A 17,755-nucleotide genomic window follows, 5' to 3' on the forward strand; every position below is an offset into this window, starting at 1 on the left:
GTTTTTGGAATCTCTAGCTTGGTTAAAATCCTTTTATAATGTATCATAAGACTCTGCTTAAAACTCTTTCACCTATAAAGCCCTATGTAGGAGTTCATTGGTGTTTAAATATCATCTGTAGGCACTCAATTCTCCTTTTTAAATTATTCTGAACATTAAACAAATTTACAATATTGAGCCTTAGTTAACCTAAAAATGAAGACGGTATCTGTCGTTTGTAATTAGTTTAATTCTATTGTGAAAAAATTAATAAATTTCGCATATCACTATTTAAACCAGTTTAACAAATTAAATAATGAGTACAGGGATTTAGACTACTATTGGTACCCTTGGGAAATATAAAAAATGACAGTTGTGAAATATTTTCAGTGTTGTTTAACCTTATGATTGCTTGTTTAATTAATTCACAAAATATTCATCTTTCGTGGATATCATACAGTTGCAAACAAAGCACAGTTCTATTTAAACAAAACATTTGTGTGCCACAGTTAAGGGCACCCCTAGGAATTCATATAAGTAAAATAAATCTGAAAAAATTTTCCACTGATATTTAAAATTGTTAGTAAAGCTAGGTGATTAGGAACAGGACATTTTTCAGTAATCCAGATATTATTAGTTATTCATCACAATAAGTATGACCAAAGAATACAGCTGTGGTGGTGGTGAGGAGCAAAAGATATTTGAGCTTTACCAAATGGGAAGTGGCTATTAAAAATAGTTCCCCTTTGGAAACTCAAGCTGCATCAACAACGCTTTGGAAATGCCTCTGCATGACCACGCCCTGAACCACGTGTGTGATCAGTCCAACTGAAAAGCATGTGACATTACGATCAGGAAGAGTAACATGTCGTGGAGATGGCGCTAGCTTCTGTTTGTTCAGGAAGGGCTCTGTGTGTGTTTGTTTTTGCCACAGGTAAGTCGGTTAGTTGGTAAAAAAGAAAAAGAAAAAAATCGGGAAAATGGAAAAGCAAACTAAAGGCAAGCGGTCATTCAGGCTGTTTGGAGGGCTCTTGAGGGAGGGGGACACTGAGGTGTCTAGATCCTGGGGCAGCCCTTATTCGGAAAAGTGGCACCTGTTCACTATATGGTGCGAAGGTCACCAGTTAAATCCAGTTACTGCCCAGTTGGCACAGTGCTGGAATTTCTTCAGGAACAGTTTGCCAAAGGGTTGTCTTCTTCCACCTTAAAGGTTTACGTGTCCGCTATTGTGCTCCGCTTGCTGAGATTTCTAACAGTCAAAACTAGCCATCTCATCTCTAAAGAGATTTAGGGACCTTTCCATGAGCCCTTGCTGCCTGAAGTTCACCCCAGGCATGGCTATTGCCTTCCTCTACCCCAGGCTGGGGTATGTCCAGTCAAGACCAGTCATGCTCCAGGAATTCTATTCTCCTTCTTTTCAGGCCCCCGACAAGGAGAAGCTTAACCTGGTGTGTCCGATTACAGAACTGCCTTGTAGAGTAGGACAGACCAGTTGTTTGTCTGCTATGATCCATAAATGAAGGGTCTCTCTGCAGATAATCAGACCCTCAGCAGGTGGATTGTGGATGCTATCTACTCCTCTTATGAGTCTTCTGGTCTCCCCACCATTTTTGGGGTCAGAGCTCACTCAAGTGTGGCGGCCTCTAAGGCCTTTTCCTCTGGAGTGTCTCTCCAAGACATTTGCAACACTGTGGGATAATCTACCCCACTGACGTTTGTCAGGTCCTATACCCTTAACATTAGTGCCACTCTACCACTGGCCCCTTTGCCCTTCAACCTAGCTGTGCCCATCCACACTAGGCAGGGATTGGTCAGTCTGGCAGTATTGTACACTTGTTCCCAAAGCGTTGCTGATGCAGCTCGAGTTCCCTAAAGGGAACGTCTCTAGGTAACATATGTAACTGTGGTTCCCCAAGGAAGTTGAAGTTCCCCAACGCTGCATCAACAACGCTTTGGGAACAAGTGTACAATACCACACTCCAAGCATCCCTGCGATCGTTTTCTTCACTTTCAAAGCTTGCTCCATCTCCATGGCATGTGCTTTTATACTTCCTGGTCATGACGTCACCCCGCTGATGACATCTAGCTTTTCCGTTTGACTGATTACACACGTAGTTCAGATGCAATCCGAAAGCATTGTTGATGCAGCGTCTCATTCCCTCTGGGAACCAGGGTTAGATACACAACCTAGAGATGTTTATTTTCAAAATCAGGGCAATGATTGAAAAGTTCCAGTTTTACCACACTGTGATGATGATGTGAATGGCCAAAAAAGTATCCAAGGACCAATACTGGAGAATTGCAGATAGTAGTTGCATATTCGTATCAGAAAGTCTCCAAAACTTTGTTTGTATATCACCTATATCACCACAAGTTGTTTGGAATGATTTCAAGATAATAAGTCTTTACTCTTAACTCAAATATGCTAAAGTGTGTTTTGTTTGCCAAACACTACTGTAACTTTAAATGGATTCATGGTCTAGAGTCAGATGACTCCAAAATGTATTCATGTTTTTCATCCATTCATTCATTCTTTCATTTATTTATTCATACATTCTTTTATACAATCATATTACCACTTTTTTTTTTTTATTTGTATAGTGCTTTTACAATTGATATTGTTTTAAAGCAGCTTTACATAGATAAAAAAAAAGTGCTAATATGATTGTATAAAAGAATGTGTAAGTTTAGTGCCTATAAGTATGTTCCATTTGATTTAAAAAAAAATCTTAATATGTTTGGCATTAATTAATTTTATTTATAATTAATTTATGTTTGACATAAATTAAATTAATACATTTTTTTTGTGTAGCACGTTTAACAATAAACACTGTCCAAAAGTACAGTTTAAAATGAACTTTTAAGTATAACTTTTAAATGTATAAATCAGTCCATATGTTTATGACTTTAAAGTTTATCCATTAGGAGTGGCAACAGAGGCAAGGAAAAACTCCCTGAGATAGTATGAAGAAGAAACCTTGAGAGGAACCAAACTCAAATAGGAACCCATCCTAATCTGGGTGGCACTGAATGTCCATTCATTATATTTGCATCATTGTTTGTTCACTGAAACAGACTCAGGTACAAAATGTTCATGTTAATTGTAGTCCTAAGCCATTGTGTCAGACTGTTTACAAAGTTAGTGCCCTCTAAAGGAAACTGTCATTGCTTAAGTATGGTGGTGACCAGTTAATATTTTTTCTGTCTATATATTTTGTTATAATATATGGCACCATGGACTCAAATATCAACAGATATTAAATAAACACCTGACTGTCTGTGCCAGAAAGTTTCAAATGGGCTGTGGTTGTATCTTCCAAAAGGACGATGATCCAAAAACTATACTAACTTGAACCTCATAGAAAACCTTTCAGGTCCACGAGTATGAACCTCAAAATTTGAATGATCTGAGGAATTCTGCATGGAGAAATGGTCTCAGATTCCTTGCCATGTATTTCTGAACCCACAGTAATCACGCATTATAGAAACATATTTAGAGATGGGATTTTGGCATATGTTGGTAACAGACTTCCGGAAAGTATTCACAGCGCTTACATTTTTCAACATTTTGTTATGTAAAAAAGTTTGTTTGAAATTTTTGCTAATGTATTGAAGAAATAAAGAAATAAAAATCATGTCTTTTTGAGTATGATGCTACAAGCTGAGCACAATTTTCAAGGCAGTTTCTCCCATTCTCCTTTGCAGAACCTCTCAATCTCCATCACGTTGAATCAGGTTTGTTTGGAGCATCGGTACACAGCCATTTTCAGATCTCTCCAGAGATGTTCAATCGGGTTCAAATCGGGGCTCCAGCTGGGCCACTCCTTTGTCATCTTGGCTGTGTGCTTAGGGTTGTTGTCCTTTTGGAAGATGAACCGTCGCTCCAGTCTGAGTTCAAGAACACTCTGGAGCACGTTTTCATCAGGGATGTGTCTGTACATTGCTGCATTCATCTCTCCCTTGATCCTGACTTTTTGGCAAAGTCCAGGTGAACTGTCATGTTCATTTTACTGAGGAGTGGCTTCCGTCTGGACACTACAATATGACTGCCTGACTGGTGGAGTGGAAAGCTCTCTTCCCTTCACAGAGAAATGCTGGAGCTCTTTCAAAGTGACAGTTGGGTTCTTGGTCCCCTCCTTCTCTAACCGATCACAGAGGTGGCCGGCTGTAGGGAGAGTCCTGGTGGTTACAAACTTTTTCCATTTACGGATGATGGAGGCAACTGTGCTCACTGGGACCTTCAGTTCTGTGCCTCGATACAATCCTGTCTTGGAGGTCTACAGACTTTCCTTTGACTTCATGGCTTAATTTGTGCTCTGACATGCACTGTTAACTTTGGGACCATTTAGGTGTGTGCCTTTTTAAATTATGTCCAATCAACTGAATTTACCACAAGTATCATATCAAGTATTAGAAACATCTTAAGGATGATCAGTGGAAATGGTTACATATGTTCATGCTCTGAAATAATATGTGTAATCAGTCAAAAATTGGATGCTGGTCATGACCAGGAAGTATAAAACACACATGGAGTGAAGCTGGCGCCAGCTTCTGTAAAGGAGAAGGTAGTGCTGCAGGGATGCCGGCAGTGTGGCTTGGAGACACAGCGTCTCGTTCCCTCAGGGAATTAGGGTTACAAACGTAACCTAAAAACATTCCCTTTCAGAAACTCGAACTGCGTCTTAAAGCTTTGGGAACGAGTGTCCAATCACGCCAGAATGACCAGTCCCTGAATAGTGTGTATAAGCACAGCTAGGTGGAAAGGACAGAGGGGCCAGGAGTGGCACTGCGGTCCAGGTTATAGAACCGGACGAAGGTCAGCGGGGTGGACCGGCCCACAGCGTTGCAAATGTCTTGGAGGGTACTCCAGAGGACCAAGCTTTTGAGGCATCCACACTCCGGGTGGAGTGAGCTCTGACTCTGAATGGAGAGGGGAGACCAGAGGATGATGCAATGGCATCAATGATCCATCTGCAGAGTGTCTGCTTATTAGCAGGGAGGCCTCTCTTTGAGGGGCTGCAGCAGACAAACAGTCGATCAAATTTTCTCCAGGGACCCGTTCTGTGGACGTAGGTGTCCAGTGCAAGTATCGGACATAGCCGGTTCAAAACAGAGGAGGATAGAGAAGGTCATGGGACGACCGAGGGCCCTTGTGGATGTAAGCCATTCTGGGTTCAAGAAGGCACTGGCCATGTCTGGAGTAAGCTCCAGGAAAAAGGGGAGCCACAAAAAGGGCCTGCAGGTCTCCTACTCTCTTAAGAGAGCAAATGGCCAACAAGAACGTGGTCTTGATGGAAAGATGCCTCCAAGATGCCTCAGCTAGAGGCTTGAAGATGACGGTTAGATCCAACCCAGATACTCTAGGTCGTACCAGAGGCCTCAGCCTCTGGGTGCTGCAAAGAAAATGAAAAACACTTTGGCAAAATGTCCTTGGAGGAAATCCAGCACTAAACCAGCTGGGCAGTGGAATGGATCCAGCTGATGGTGCTCACACCACGAGCAGAACAGATGCCTTCTGGCGGCATACAACCTTGGCCGATATAATATACCGCTGGGAATGCTGAGAACATGGCAAAGGCTGTGAATATTTATGTACATCTGATTTTTTCTGTGTTTTATTTTTCATATATTTGCAAAAATTTTAAACACACTTCTTTCACATTGTCATTATGGTATTGTTTGTAGAATTTGGGGGAATTAATGAATTTAATCCATTTTGGAATAAGGCTGTAACACAACAAAATGTGGAAAAAGTAAAGCGCTTTTTTTTTTTTTTTTTTTTACTTTTTTCTGTTTTTAGTGCTGACCACTAGTTAAAGATTAATTATATGCACATTTAAGTACTGATAACAGGTTAGAGGTTCTATTAGTTTCTTTGACGAAATTTCATTCATAAGAATGTAATTTGAGCCCATTGCTAGAGCTAAAAATGTCACATGACTTACCACACAGAAAAAGATTGTAGAAAAATAGCACAAAGCTGATTAGCTGATGGATGACACCAGGAGGGTGATCCTTGGCTGTTTGCCAACATGTGGCACTGCATTTGTTTGAACTGTTTGACACAAACTTTAAACAAAAATAGTATTCTTTAAATGCAAATTTTACCCCACATTAGGCTTTTTTAAGTCCAACACAGGTGATTTTTTGACTCTGAAAAATAATTGAGTGAGTTAAGCTCTGTTGAACATCATGACTCTTTTAGTGAGTCAATTGGCTGGCCAGAATTGTTGTTTTTTGCGTAATTAATTGACACTCTCATGTTACCTTTTAATAAAAAAAAAAAAAACACTAAATAAATGTAAAAACCGCAATATCACATATCAAGAAACTTAAATACATTGCCGACCAAGTGCTTTCTCTGACAAGCTGACAATGTATATCAGAACAAAAACCAAGCCATGAAGTAAAAGCCCTGCTGGCAGAGCTCAGAGACAGAATTGTTGAAGGGTACAAATCTTGGTAAGCTACAAACAATTGCTGCTGCACTTAAAATTTCCAAGAGTATATTGGCCTTCATAATTCTCAAATAAAAGAAGTGTGGCACAACCATAACTCTTCCAAGAGCAAACTGACTTGCAGGAGATGACCCTTAGTAAGAGAGGTGACCAAGAACCCGATAGTCACTCTGACTAAGCTTTGGAGAGAATGTGTGGAGGTGGGGCAAAGTTCCAGAAGGACAACCATCACTGTAGCCCTCCACTGATCTGGGCTTTATGGCAGAGTGGCTAGACTGAATCCTCTCCTCAGTGCAAAACATATTGAAGTCTGTTGGAGTTTGCCAAAAAGGCAACTGAAGGACTCTCAGTCTGTGTGGAACAAGATGGACTGGACTGATGAGACCAAGAATAAACTGTTTGACCTTAGTCTTAAACATTATGTTTGGAGGAAATCAGGCACTGCCCATCACCTGCCTAAAGCTATCTCCTCAGTGAAGCATGATGGTGGAAGCATCATGCTGTGGGGGTGTTTTTCTGCAGCAGGGACTAGGCAACTGGTCAGGGTTGAGAGAAAGCTGAATGGAGCAAAGTACAGCGATATCCTCAATACAAACCTGTTACATAGCGCTCAGGACCTCAGTCTGGCCCAAAGGTTTACCTTTCTACATGACCACAACGCTAAGCACACAGCCAAGACACCACAGTAGTGGCTTAGGAACAATTCTGCGAATGTCCTAGAGTGGCCCAGCCAGAGCCCTGACTTGAACCCTGTTGAGCATCTTGAAAAAACCTAAAAAAATGGCTGTCCAGTGATGGTCGCTATCCAACCTTCAACTATGAGGATGTATTTGGACAGTAATTGATATAAACAGTAAGCTACTATGGCTTAGGATTGCAATTTGCACGAACAGCTCTGTATCACTGAAAAGTACATATCAACAATGATAAATCTATAATAAATAGACATTTGGTGCCATCCAGGAAACAATTTCACCATTCCCACTAATACAGGTGTTCATGTGTAGTGTATCAATGTGGTATTAAATAATAACTGAATAAAATAATATTAGTATCAGTAAGGCATCAGCAGAAAATGTGTCTTAGCAGTGTAACAATCAGTTCAGTAGGGTGATTATTTGGAAAGGGCATAATTTATAACCTTCCTTTAATATTTCATTAGACATACTATCCCTTGAGTTTTTAATTCAAAGTGAATTAAATGCCTAGTATGCAACTGTGGGGCTTTTTCTTTTCATGAATGTCATTTAAGTATGTCAATGTCAACAAAGTTTATGAATGTTAATGATGTTTTTAAATCTTTAATCTGCATTTTTTTTTAAATCTGTTAGCTTTTCTGACTGTAGATGAAAAAAATGTCAATAATGATGCTGAAAAGAAGAAGAGAAAAGACTGAAGAAAGATGCAACACCATCCTCCATCACACACCATTACTTCAAGGCGTACTTCTTTGTCACGCCCACACCACGCTTTTCCTACGCGGAAGCATCCTACCCTCAAAGAAATCTGATTGGTTAACTAAAAGAAAACGTCATATGTAACGCGGCACCCCATTTGCCGAGTTTTCCATCTGTCATGTTTTATGCTAATGAGTCTTCGCTCTGATAGCGGACGTGCCTGAGCGGCTTACAGAGAGACAGGAAAAGGGGGCGGACAGTGTCCCTGAGCCGGCACCTTATTTAACTCGTTTTATTTAATTTTCTTAAGCACATTTCTGTTTCTGAAGGCGCGGAAAATGTCGAAGCCTGACACCAAGAAGTTTTTCGAGAATCTCTCTGGAGCTGGTAAAGCTATCGCGGTGCTGACAAGCGGAGGGGATGCTCAAGGTACCGCGTTTCGGGGTTGTGTCTCAAAAAACCTGCCTAGTCACTATGCATGCGCACTTTATAGGGCGCCAACTTAGTACTTCTTGCAGCCTATGTGGTGCACTACGGAGGTTTTTGGCATTCGACCGGGGTTTGTGTTCTCCGTGACATTGGGAAGGACAAGTAAAACACCGGGGGTTACATGATGGCATCCTAGACCGGGTTTAAACAGTACTAAAATATCAGTGTAAACCTGTTTTAAAACTGAATATTACAGGAATTTATTTATATTATATAATTTATTTATATAATATGGCTTATTATGGTTTGGATGGAATGGAACCTGAACTTAGTGCGGCTGTGATGCATGTACATGCACTCGGTTTTTTCCCCTGAATGTCAAGTCTTCCCATCTGAAGCAAAATACCCCGTATATTCATACACCCTTGGGTATATTCTCTGTTTCAGAGGGTTTTAATACCACTGAAGGACGATCATGAGATGCCCCGGTACTGCATTGCGGGAGCCCGTCTGCATCACGCACGCAGGATGCGTTGCACAAACGCAGACGCAGCGCACCTCAAAAGTGTTTAGCATGCGCAACCGGTGCGCGACGCGCGGTAGGGTCGCCATAGCAACCCCCTCACCCCTCACATAGCAACCCCCTCACCCAATAATTGATATTTTCCCCCTGTAGCTTCTTCCGGTTTTTTTCGACGCTTTCAAAACCAGGAAGTGGTCGTGTTTAATTCTACACCGTAAATCAAACTCTTCCCCATCTTCAACCATTATGATGTCACGATGTCTAAATATTTTTTGATTGGAGTTTTATGCTGTAAATGGGGTCGAAATGACGTCATCGAGTAGCGTACGTGATGAACCGTAATTACCTGCCCGCGGTAGAGGTTGCCATGTTTGGGGATAAGCGTCCGCGGTGTACGCGTGAGGATATAAAGGTAATAGGCTTTAACTTAGACACGCACACACACACACGATCAGACCGCATATCACGCCATTATTAAGACCGCGTTAATTGCCCTGTGTAAGGGGACAAGGTGTACGTGAATGCTCCAAATCTGGCAACCCAAGTAGCCGAGGAAACCGCACAGTCATGTGTGCAGTTTCTCTTTCTGGCGCACGAGAGTGTAGGCACGTCACCCTGCGGTGGAAAACTTATTCACACACACACACACACACACACACACACACACACACACACACACACACACACTCCCATTTCCGCTTGCACATCCCACAGCATTCATTTGTCACTATATGACTTCATCTTTCCTAACCATCTTCTTCTTCTTTTTTTCACCTGTTTTTCATCTTTTTTTCTTCTTTTTGTTCTTTTTCAAATTCCTCTTTTCCTCTTTGTCTTTGTCCTCTTCTTTCTCTTCGTCTCTCCTTCATCATCTCCTTCTTGTACTTTCTCTTCCTCCTCCTCTTCTTCAACAGCACTTCTTCAAATTCATCATATTCCTTCTCTTCCTTCATACCTTCATTATCTTCCTCTTATACTTCTTCCTCCTCTTTTTCCTCCTCTTACGCCTCTTCTTCTTTTTATTATTCATTCATATTCAACCATGAATATTCATATGAGATGCTCCTCATGAGAGATCTATTTCTGAAAACAATTTGCTCCCTTGCACTTTCACCTTGTCTAGACATGCACTTGATATTTTCAGGCTGTTTCAATGCCCTGACCCGCTAAACTATAAAAACGGATCCTATCCATCTACCATCTATCCATCTAAACCAATCAGCGCTGTGTATTAAATCTTGGCTTAGCAATAAAAATGGATCATGTCAATTTAGCCCTAAACGAATTAGCGTTGTGTAATAAATCACATGTCAGCTCACGTCAGCTCACCAGTCCTCCGAATTTTCCGAACACTTTTGAATGGAAGGTCAGAGTTTTAAATTTGAGACACAGATTATGGCAACAGTCACAATGAGGGTGAAAAGTTTCCAGAGAAAAAGTTTATTAGTGTGTTTTATAGTGTGTGGTGAATATTTTGTTTTAATATATGTTGCACATATGATACGCGTCTTTGTGAAGGTCTGCTTCAGACATTTCTGTTAGATATTTCATTCATTCTGGGACACGCTGCAATATTTCTGCAATGCTAACCCTTGCTTTGTGAGATTGTCTGAGTCTGTACAAGTGATAACACGTTTGACAGATTGATTTGGTCCTTGCTCATCCTTCAGGCATCAAACCTGACAAACTGCAAGATTTGGCAAGAAGTAAAAAAAAAAAAAAAACCTCCACATAAATCAGAGAACCTGGCTTCCTGCTAAATGTTCCAATGAACACTACATGGCTCCAGAACATACATCAGAGGTGGGCGGTCAGTCAGCAAAGTCTTCTCTGTTGGCCGAAACACTATCAGAAGCACTGACCTACATTTACAACCTAACTTTTAATATTTGTTCAATGAAATTGTATTAATTTGTTCCCAACCGTTTATTCTCTTAATTTCGTAGAGTTTCTCTCGGCTGCACTGCTTCCAGTACGTGTATGTGGATGTTAGATTTTTTTGTCCAATCAGATTTCAGCCTCTATGTGCTGCCCTGTCAATCTAATCTGCCCAGGGCCTTCAAAGTCAGTACTGCTGGCCTTTTTACCAAAGTCCTCTCAAAAATGACTGTAGCTCTGTTTCTTGAACCAAGCGGATTCCCCCCCGATCCTGCCGTTGTTAATTCTATGCTTTTGCTGCTTATCCCACGTTCCGCGCTGCGCTCCTACCAAGCGCCGCTACTACCAAGCGCGGCTTTCGCCTCCCGTTCATCGCATAACATTCAACAACAAAAGGCATATGTGCAGTAACTAACAGCAGAGATTCACCAGTATTCAATACAACACCTGTAGCAGCTGTAAGGCTTGATTTTTCCGCCACTTTCGCGAGTTCTTCTGCGGCTGCACAGCGCCGATCGAGATAACCAACGTTAAATGGCAATTTTCCCCCCTTGTGCTCGGGATATCAGGGTTCGGCGACATAAAAAAGTCGACATAACCGATAAAAAATGCTTAGAAAAAGCAAAAAACTTCGACTTAATAGGGTTGTCGAGTTAACCGAGGGCGAGATAACCGGGTTCCACTGTGTATATATATATATATATATATATATAGTGTTAAAAAATACTACAAAAAACATCATCTTTTCTTGGTGAAACTACATGAAAATGAAGCACTGATGGCAAACCGACTTTAAAGCCCTGTTATATGCAGTACAGGACTAGGCACGTGATCCACTAATCAACACGCTTGCATTGCAGAGACAGAAATCTACACCATGTACGAAATTACACACTTGGCTGCATGCTACTATTGGAAAGCCATCAATGACAAGGTCGTGTGACGTGTCCTGACACGAAGCGCTGTGTTGCTGTAACTACCCCGAAGGTAGACACTCTATGGCCAACCGTTTTTAAACGTCTGACCGATCTGACACCTATATGTGCTTTTTAAATATCGCTTTCTATATTTAGTTTCCCCCTTTGTTGTTATAATCATTCCTGCACTTCTTGCGAAGGGTTTAAATCATTAGTAAGGTCACGAACCGATGCCAGTTGAGAATCCCTGAGGTGTAGTTGGCGTTCCAGGTCATCCCAGAGGTGTTTAATGGATCTGAGGTCAGGGCTCTGTGAAGGACATTCAAGGGCTGTGACTAAAATCTTGGCGCACTGTCCTTCAGAAGGTCACTATTTGCAATGTAGTTGTACATAGATGTATGTAGATTGGAAACTTTTAATGGGAATCGTGATCATATGGGAATTAATCAGGAATTTGTAATTTTTATTTTACTAAACTGCAGGTTAGCCTTTAACAGAGAAGTTTAATGTAGTTGAAAAAAAAGGCAGTATAATTTTGGTTAAAACAACCAGATTGAATGCATTTTCAGTTGAATTTCTACCTGCACATTCAATCAATCACATGCACACAGAAACACTTACTGCAGCATGATTGAGGTCACACCCCCTACATGTAATGTGAATTCCTCCATAACATATCACACATCATTTCTTGAATCCTGCACATGAAACAGGCATAACATTTTTATGAGTATTCATGTATATGACATAAATCTTACATTCATTTATGTTTAAAACTTGTGTTGTAAGCTTTTTTGTTACTTGTGTTTTATTTTTAATTAAAGTTTAATTAAATCAAAGTAAAATAAATGTCATTTAAAAAAAAAATCTGTATTAGTTTGCATGCATGTCAGCTTATGACCAAACACAATGTTTATACTTATGTTTGTATATGATACAGCATGGGTTTTTAACCGGGGGTTTGGTACTGCAGGGGGTCTGCTAATTAATGTTAAATAACAAAAATGTTTTGTTAAAAAAAGAAATAAACATGGGTAAAAACACATCAAAGTCATTCAAAATATTTAATAAAAAATTTATTACATTCAAGTTCTATTAAAATTAAAGCTGAAGTTCATGTAAATGTATAATTGTCCACCTGATAGCTAAAGAAAAAAATTTATGGAACTGCAAATCCATTAAAATAAAAAAAACATCTGCTTGTTATGATGCCTAAATCTTTTTGAAAGACTGGAAAATAAACGAAATTATACAGACGATGATGCATGTAAAACAACAGAGTATCTCGCAAAAGTACAAGAGTACATCGCTCACATTTCAGAAACCATTTTATTATTCCTTTTCAAGAGACAATACTATAGAAATGAAACTTGGATATATTTTAGAGTAGTCAGTGTGCAGCTTGTATATCAGTACAGATTTTCTGTCCTCTAAAAATAACTATACAGCTATTATTGTCTAAATAGCATACAATAGAGCACTTGTCTCTATTGCCTAATGGGTCCTTGACTTAAAAAACTTTAAAGACCTCTGTGATACAGTTAATATACATGTCCCCATATTAATTTCCAGAAATTCCCATAAATTCTTTGTAAAATTCCAAGTACCTTTCCAACTTGAAAAATTTTTGGGAAAAAAAAATCTCCAAATAAAGTTCCCATAGAAAGTTTCCAGAAATTGACCATACGTTTTCTCCGCTCCTTTGCAACCCTAGACCTGATTGGTCAGAAGATAAAAAAAAAAAAAAAAAGAAATTGCGTGAAGACTGCATTCTGCAAAGTCGCCTCTTCCCAACACATTGCATGTGAAAACAGCTCGAGTGGTGTTAAATGTGACACATTGATAATTTGTATCTTAAGAGGTCATGGCAAATCGTCTGCAAAATTACTAGAGAGTCATTGATCTATATATAGATGACCTCTTTAGGTTGGTGACTTCAATGCCGTATCAGTTTGAACAATTCGGTTAGGGTTGGAATAATGCCTACATATTTTCCATCCCCCGTTTGGACCGACTCTGTGACAATGTAGGTCTTATTACTTACGTAAATGTACTTCATGGCTGGTAGATCATTCACAAACATCCAGCTTGGAATTAAAACAATAAAACGGTACAAAAATGTGTTGTGCGAGTTCTATGAAACAGAGTATTAATAAGCGAGCATTTTTTAAAGAGGTGATGAGCAATCTGGTATTGGACGATGTATTTCCTCACCGCAGTGGCCACTGGCACAAGACTAGATTTTATGGATTAAAAGCCATGTATTATGTATTAGAGAGAAATATGTCAGATTCAATGCTTTAGTTACCCAGCTGGTCTGGGACTTTTTCCGCCTTCTGATAATCACTCCAAATCAATCCAAAGGCTTAAAGTATTACTTTAAGGGTGGATTATGGTTGGAGCTGACAGGAATGCTAGGGTAAAACAAATGAGCAATCTTTACAACCGTGGTGACCTGAAGAGCATCTCAGAATGCTCATATGCAGAACCTTGAGGCCTACAATAGCAGATAACAGCAGGCAGGAAAAGTCTATCTCAAAATACAGAGTTTTCTCCAACATTGAACATTTAAAGGCTCTGGTATGCAGGGGGTGTTGTTGAATGTATAATCCTCTCAGATGTTGACCTCATTTATGAGTTGCTCAGAAGGTCCAACTGACTGTATAAGACTATAGGAAGGTAATTACTCATAATCACATACTCCAGTGCTCATGATATTTCTCACTCTCTGGTGTTTGTAAAGTTTTTAATGATTTATAATCACACTCTTGGTTTCATGATGATTGGTTCCCCCTTTGAGCCCGGTTCCTCTTAAGGTTTCTTATACCATTTAAGGGAGTTTTTTTCTTTGCCACAGTCACCCCAGACTTGGGTATCAAAACACACACATTTAAACATACGTTTATTTTGTTCAGTCATTCTTACATTCTGTAAAGCTTCTTGAGACCATGTCCATTGTGAAAAGTTTAATAAACTTGAATTGAATTGAATTCACCTGGTTGACACTTATTCACTTATTCCAGCATTGTTGAGTTTATCGACTGTTAAATCATAGCACAAAGCCGTTCATTACCGTCGCAGTCCTAAGCCTTCGTTGCAAACTGTTTTATGTTAATTATAGTCCAAATCCATCTTCTTGGTTTTTGAGTTGAACCCACCAGATTAATCACATGGATCTCATGTATAACAAATCCATAAAATAAGAGTTTTTTCTATTTATTACCAAAACCATCATGCAGTTTGATGATGTGATTGTTGGAGGTAATAATCTTAATACTCAATAGATTACTCAACACTGATAGCAGAATGTACTTCATATTTACACTGCATGAGTATTTTAATTACCGTAATTTCCGGACTATAAAGCGCACCCATATATAAGCCTCACCCACTGAATTTGACAAAGATTTTTATTTTGAACATAAATAAGCCGCACCTGTCTATAAGTCTACACTGAAACTAATAAACTTTACACAGGCTTTAACGAAAGACAGTGTCTGTTACACGGTGTAACGGGTGAAATATGTTGTGGCTCCTTTAAGAGCAGAGCGGCATTTTGGGAATAGCCTGCCTACGCATTTTTCTGCTATTACTGCATGTGTGCAAGACGAGGAATATGTCCTTATTATTTTCTGATGCTCATTTCTTAGTTTCTTTGACTAACCCGTAACGCTGTTGCCAAGAAACATAAAAAAGCACGAGTTTTGGGAACCTGTCTTTTGGCATCGTCGTGCGTTAAAAAAAAAAAACGTTTTTTTCTCCCGATGCCGTGCAGCTCAGAACACAGGTGAGGTGCATTTTTTTATTTCCTTTCAGAAATTTCATTGGTCTAATGTTATGGGGTTCAGTTTTTTGGCTTGAAGTTTGTGAAACCGGGAAAAACCCAGGAAAAAATCAAAAATAAGCCGCTTCGTTGTTTAAGCCGCGGGGTTCAAAACGTGGGAAAAAAGTGGTGGCTTATAGTCCGAAAAATATGGTAGTTTGGTGTCAATTAGCCACTGAGCCAAATGTATAATTCCTGCTGGTTTTGTAAGTGTATCGCCTCACACTTCGTATAATATACAATGCGAGGAAAATCTTGAATTCTGTGCCAGGATGAACGATTTGTATAATATTTGTTTATAAAATTGCTTATTAATTATTGATATGACCTCTATCTTCATTTCCTCTAATGCAGTATTCAATATTTGTATAGCGCTTTTAACAATAGACATTGTTTCAAAGCAGCTTTCATCAAATGCATTGGTATCGCTTGTACAGTTTGGGGCACACATCGTAATGGCCTTCACATCGCAGGATTCTCCGTCAAGATTTATAACCCTGTCAGCCATCTTAGGTCGCAGAGGAGCTAAAAGTGCCATTGGCGACTGTGTCATATCCGTTTGAACCGATTTTTTTGACAATTGTACGTGCAGAATAAAGCTGTCTTTAGACTGCAACTATTCTGGTGCTGATGTATGTTATTTGCGGGAAATTGAATTTTAAAGTAGTTTATACATGCTACGCTCATCCCTGCACAACAGGTTTTTATGGCAGCTGATAGACTAATATTTATGCTGTCAGCATGGATAAATAAGAAGTAAGGGTTTTCTGTTGTCACAAAAGATCACCAGATCAGGTATCATGTATTGATTTAAACTCTCCGACGGTTGTAAGGATGTTCGCAGGGTCTCATCGCGCCTTAGTTGGCGCATTATTGTGAGAGGAAACATGGGAACTTCTCATAAGGGTGATGAAGGGCCAAGTGACTGGGTGCATTTGGAAAAATGTTCTGTTGGATATAATAATAGGGAAGTCTAAACACAATGCACTGGAAGAAATACAAAGCTTTTTGGGATGTTGCAGATCAAAAGTGGATTCATTTCCTTTTATGGCACACCGTGAACTACTTCTTTCAGAACACAGTAACTCGCTCTTCATTGGTCGCAAGCGGCTTAAACAACGAAGCGGCTTATTTATGAATTTTTCCTGGGTTTTTCCCGGTTTCACAAACTTCACGCCAAAAAACTGAACCCCATAACATTAGACCAATGAAATTTCCGAACGGAAACGAAAAAACGCACCTCACCTGTGTTCTGAGCCGCACGGCATAGGGAGAAAACGTTTTTTAAACGCACGACGATGCCAAAAGAGAAATAGTTGAGAAAGGAAGGAGGAAGACAGTGAACAATGACTTACTTGGTAGGCTGCTGTTTAGATACAAGCCGTTGTAACGCGTTGAGTCTGGGTGAAAGGAGAGCTCACTAACTCCAGCAAAATAAATCATATAAGCACAGACAGGTTTCCAAAACTCGTGCTTTTTTATTTTTCTTGGCAACAGCGTTACGGGTTAGTCAAAGAAACTTAGAAATGAGCATCAGAAAATAATAAGGACATATTCCTCTGTCTTATCCAGCCTATTTCCAAAATGCCGCTCTGCTCTTAATGGAGCCACAACATATTTTACCCATGTAAGAGACACTGTCGTTAAAGCCTGTGTAAAGTTCATTAGTTTCATTGTAGACATATAGAATGTAGACTTATAGACAGGTGCAGCTTATTTATGATTAAAATAAAAATATATATGGGCGCGCTTTATAGTCCGGAAATTACGGTCAATAGAAATTTCAGGTCCATGTGATGTCCGAAAAGGCCTGCATGTTTAACTATTAACACACTCAGTATATCCATCAAGCAGAAAAGCATCATGTGTTTTAATCAGATACTGATGTGCACCTTCACACGTCCACCTTCTATTTTCCCAGCAGCTCCGTCCTCTTGACGATTCACATTTGTCTTCGAGTGGAGGCATTTTATCTCTCATGCTCCTGCTGTTTGGTCCCAGTTCGACTTGTTGCTTAGTGTCACCATAGCGTCATAAATCCGCAAATGTTTCAGTGGTTGGCAAACAACTACAAAGACGTGTTTTAGTACGGTTAATAGTTGAGTTTTATGCATTGGCATTTTTCTGCTTTTACTGTGTCCCAGTTCCACATTGGAATTTAAGCAGCTTCTCTCAAAACCTCGAGCGAGTGTGTTTGAGGAATCAGGACACGCTTAGCTTTTACCAAACAAGGCAGTGAGTGAAAGAGAGAGAGAGCTGAAACACACACATGGAACAATCCTGAATATTCAGCACAGCACCAAATCCTTTTTATTTACGTTCTGTTCCACTGCCACCATTTATATATATTT

General features: G+C 39.8%; 1 protein-coding gene across 5 annotated transcripts in view; it reads left to right on the forward strand.

Annotated features, from left to right (window-relative positions):
* The first annotated feature begins 8,003 nt into the window (after positions 1–8,003).
* Positions 8,004–17,755, forward strand: part of pfkpa (phosphofructokinase, platelet a) — a 46,518-nt gene continuing 36,766 nt past the window's right edge. For 2 of the 5 annotated variants that reach the window (XM_083545956.1, XM_083545958.1), the window contains exon 1: positions 8,025–8,263. In XM_083545956.1, the coding sequence (XP_083402082.1) occupies positions 8,173–8,263 (91 nt within the window). In that variant the 5' untranslated portion in view covers positions 8,025–8,172. Of the gene's footprint in view, positions 8,264–17,755 lie in introns of all 5 variants that reach the window. The other 3 variants (XM_083545955.1, XM_083545954.1, XM_083545957.1) reach the window with 3 other exon arrangements.

The sequence above is a fragment of the Silurus aristotelis genome (assembly GCF_946808225.1).
Source record: "Silurus aristotelis genome assembly, chromosome: 1".
NCBI classification, from domain to species: Eukaryota; Metazoa; Chordata; class Actinopteri; order Siluriformes; family Siluridae; genus Silurus; species Silurus aristotelis.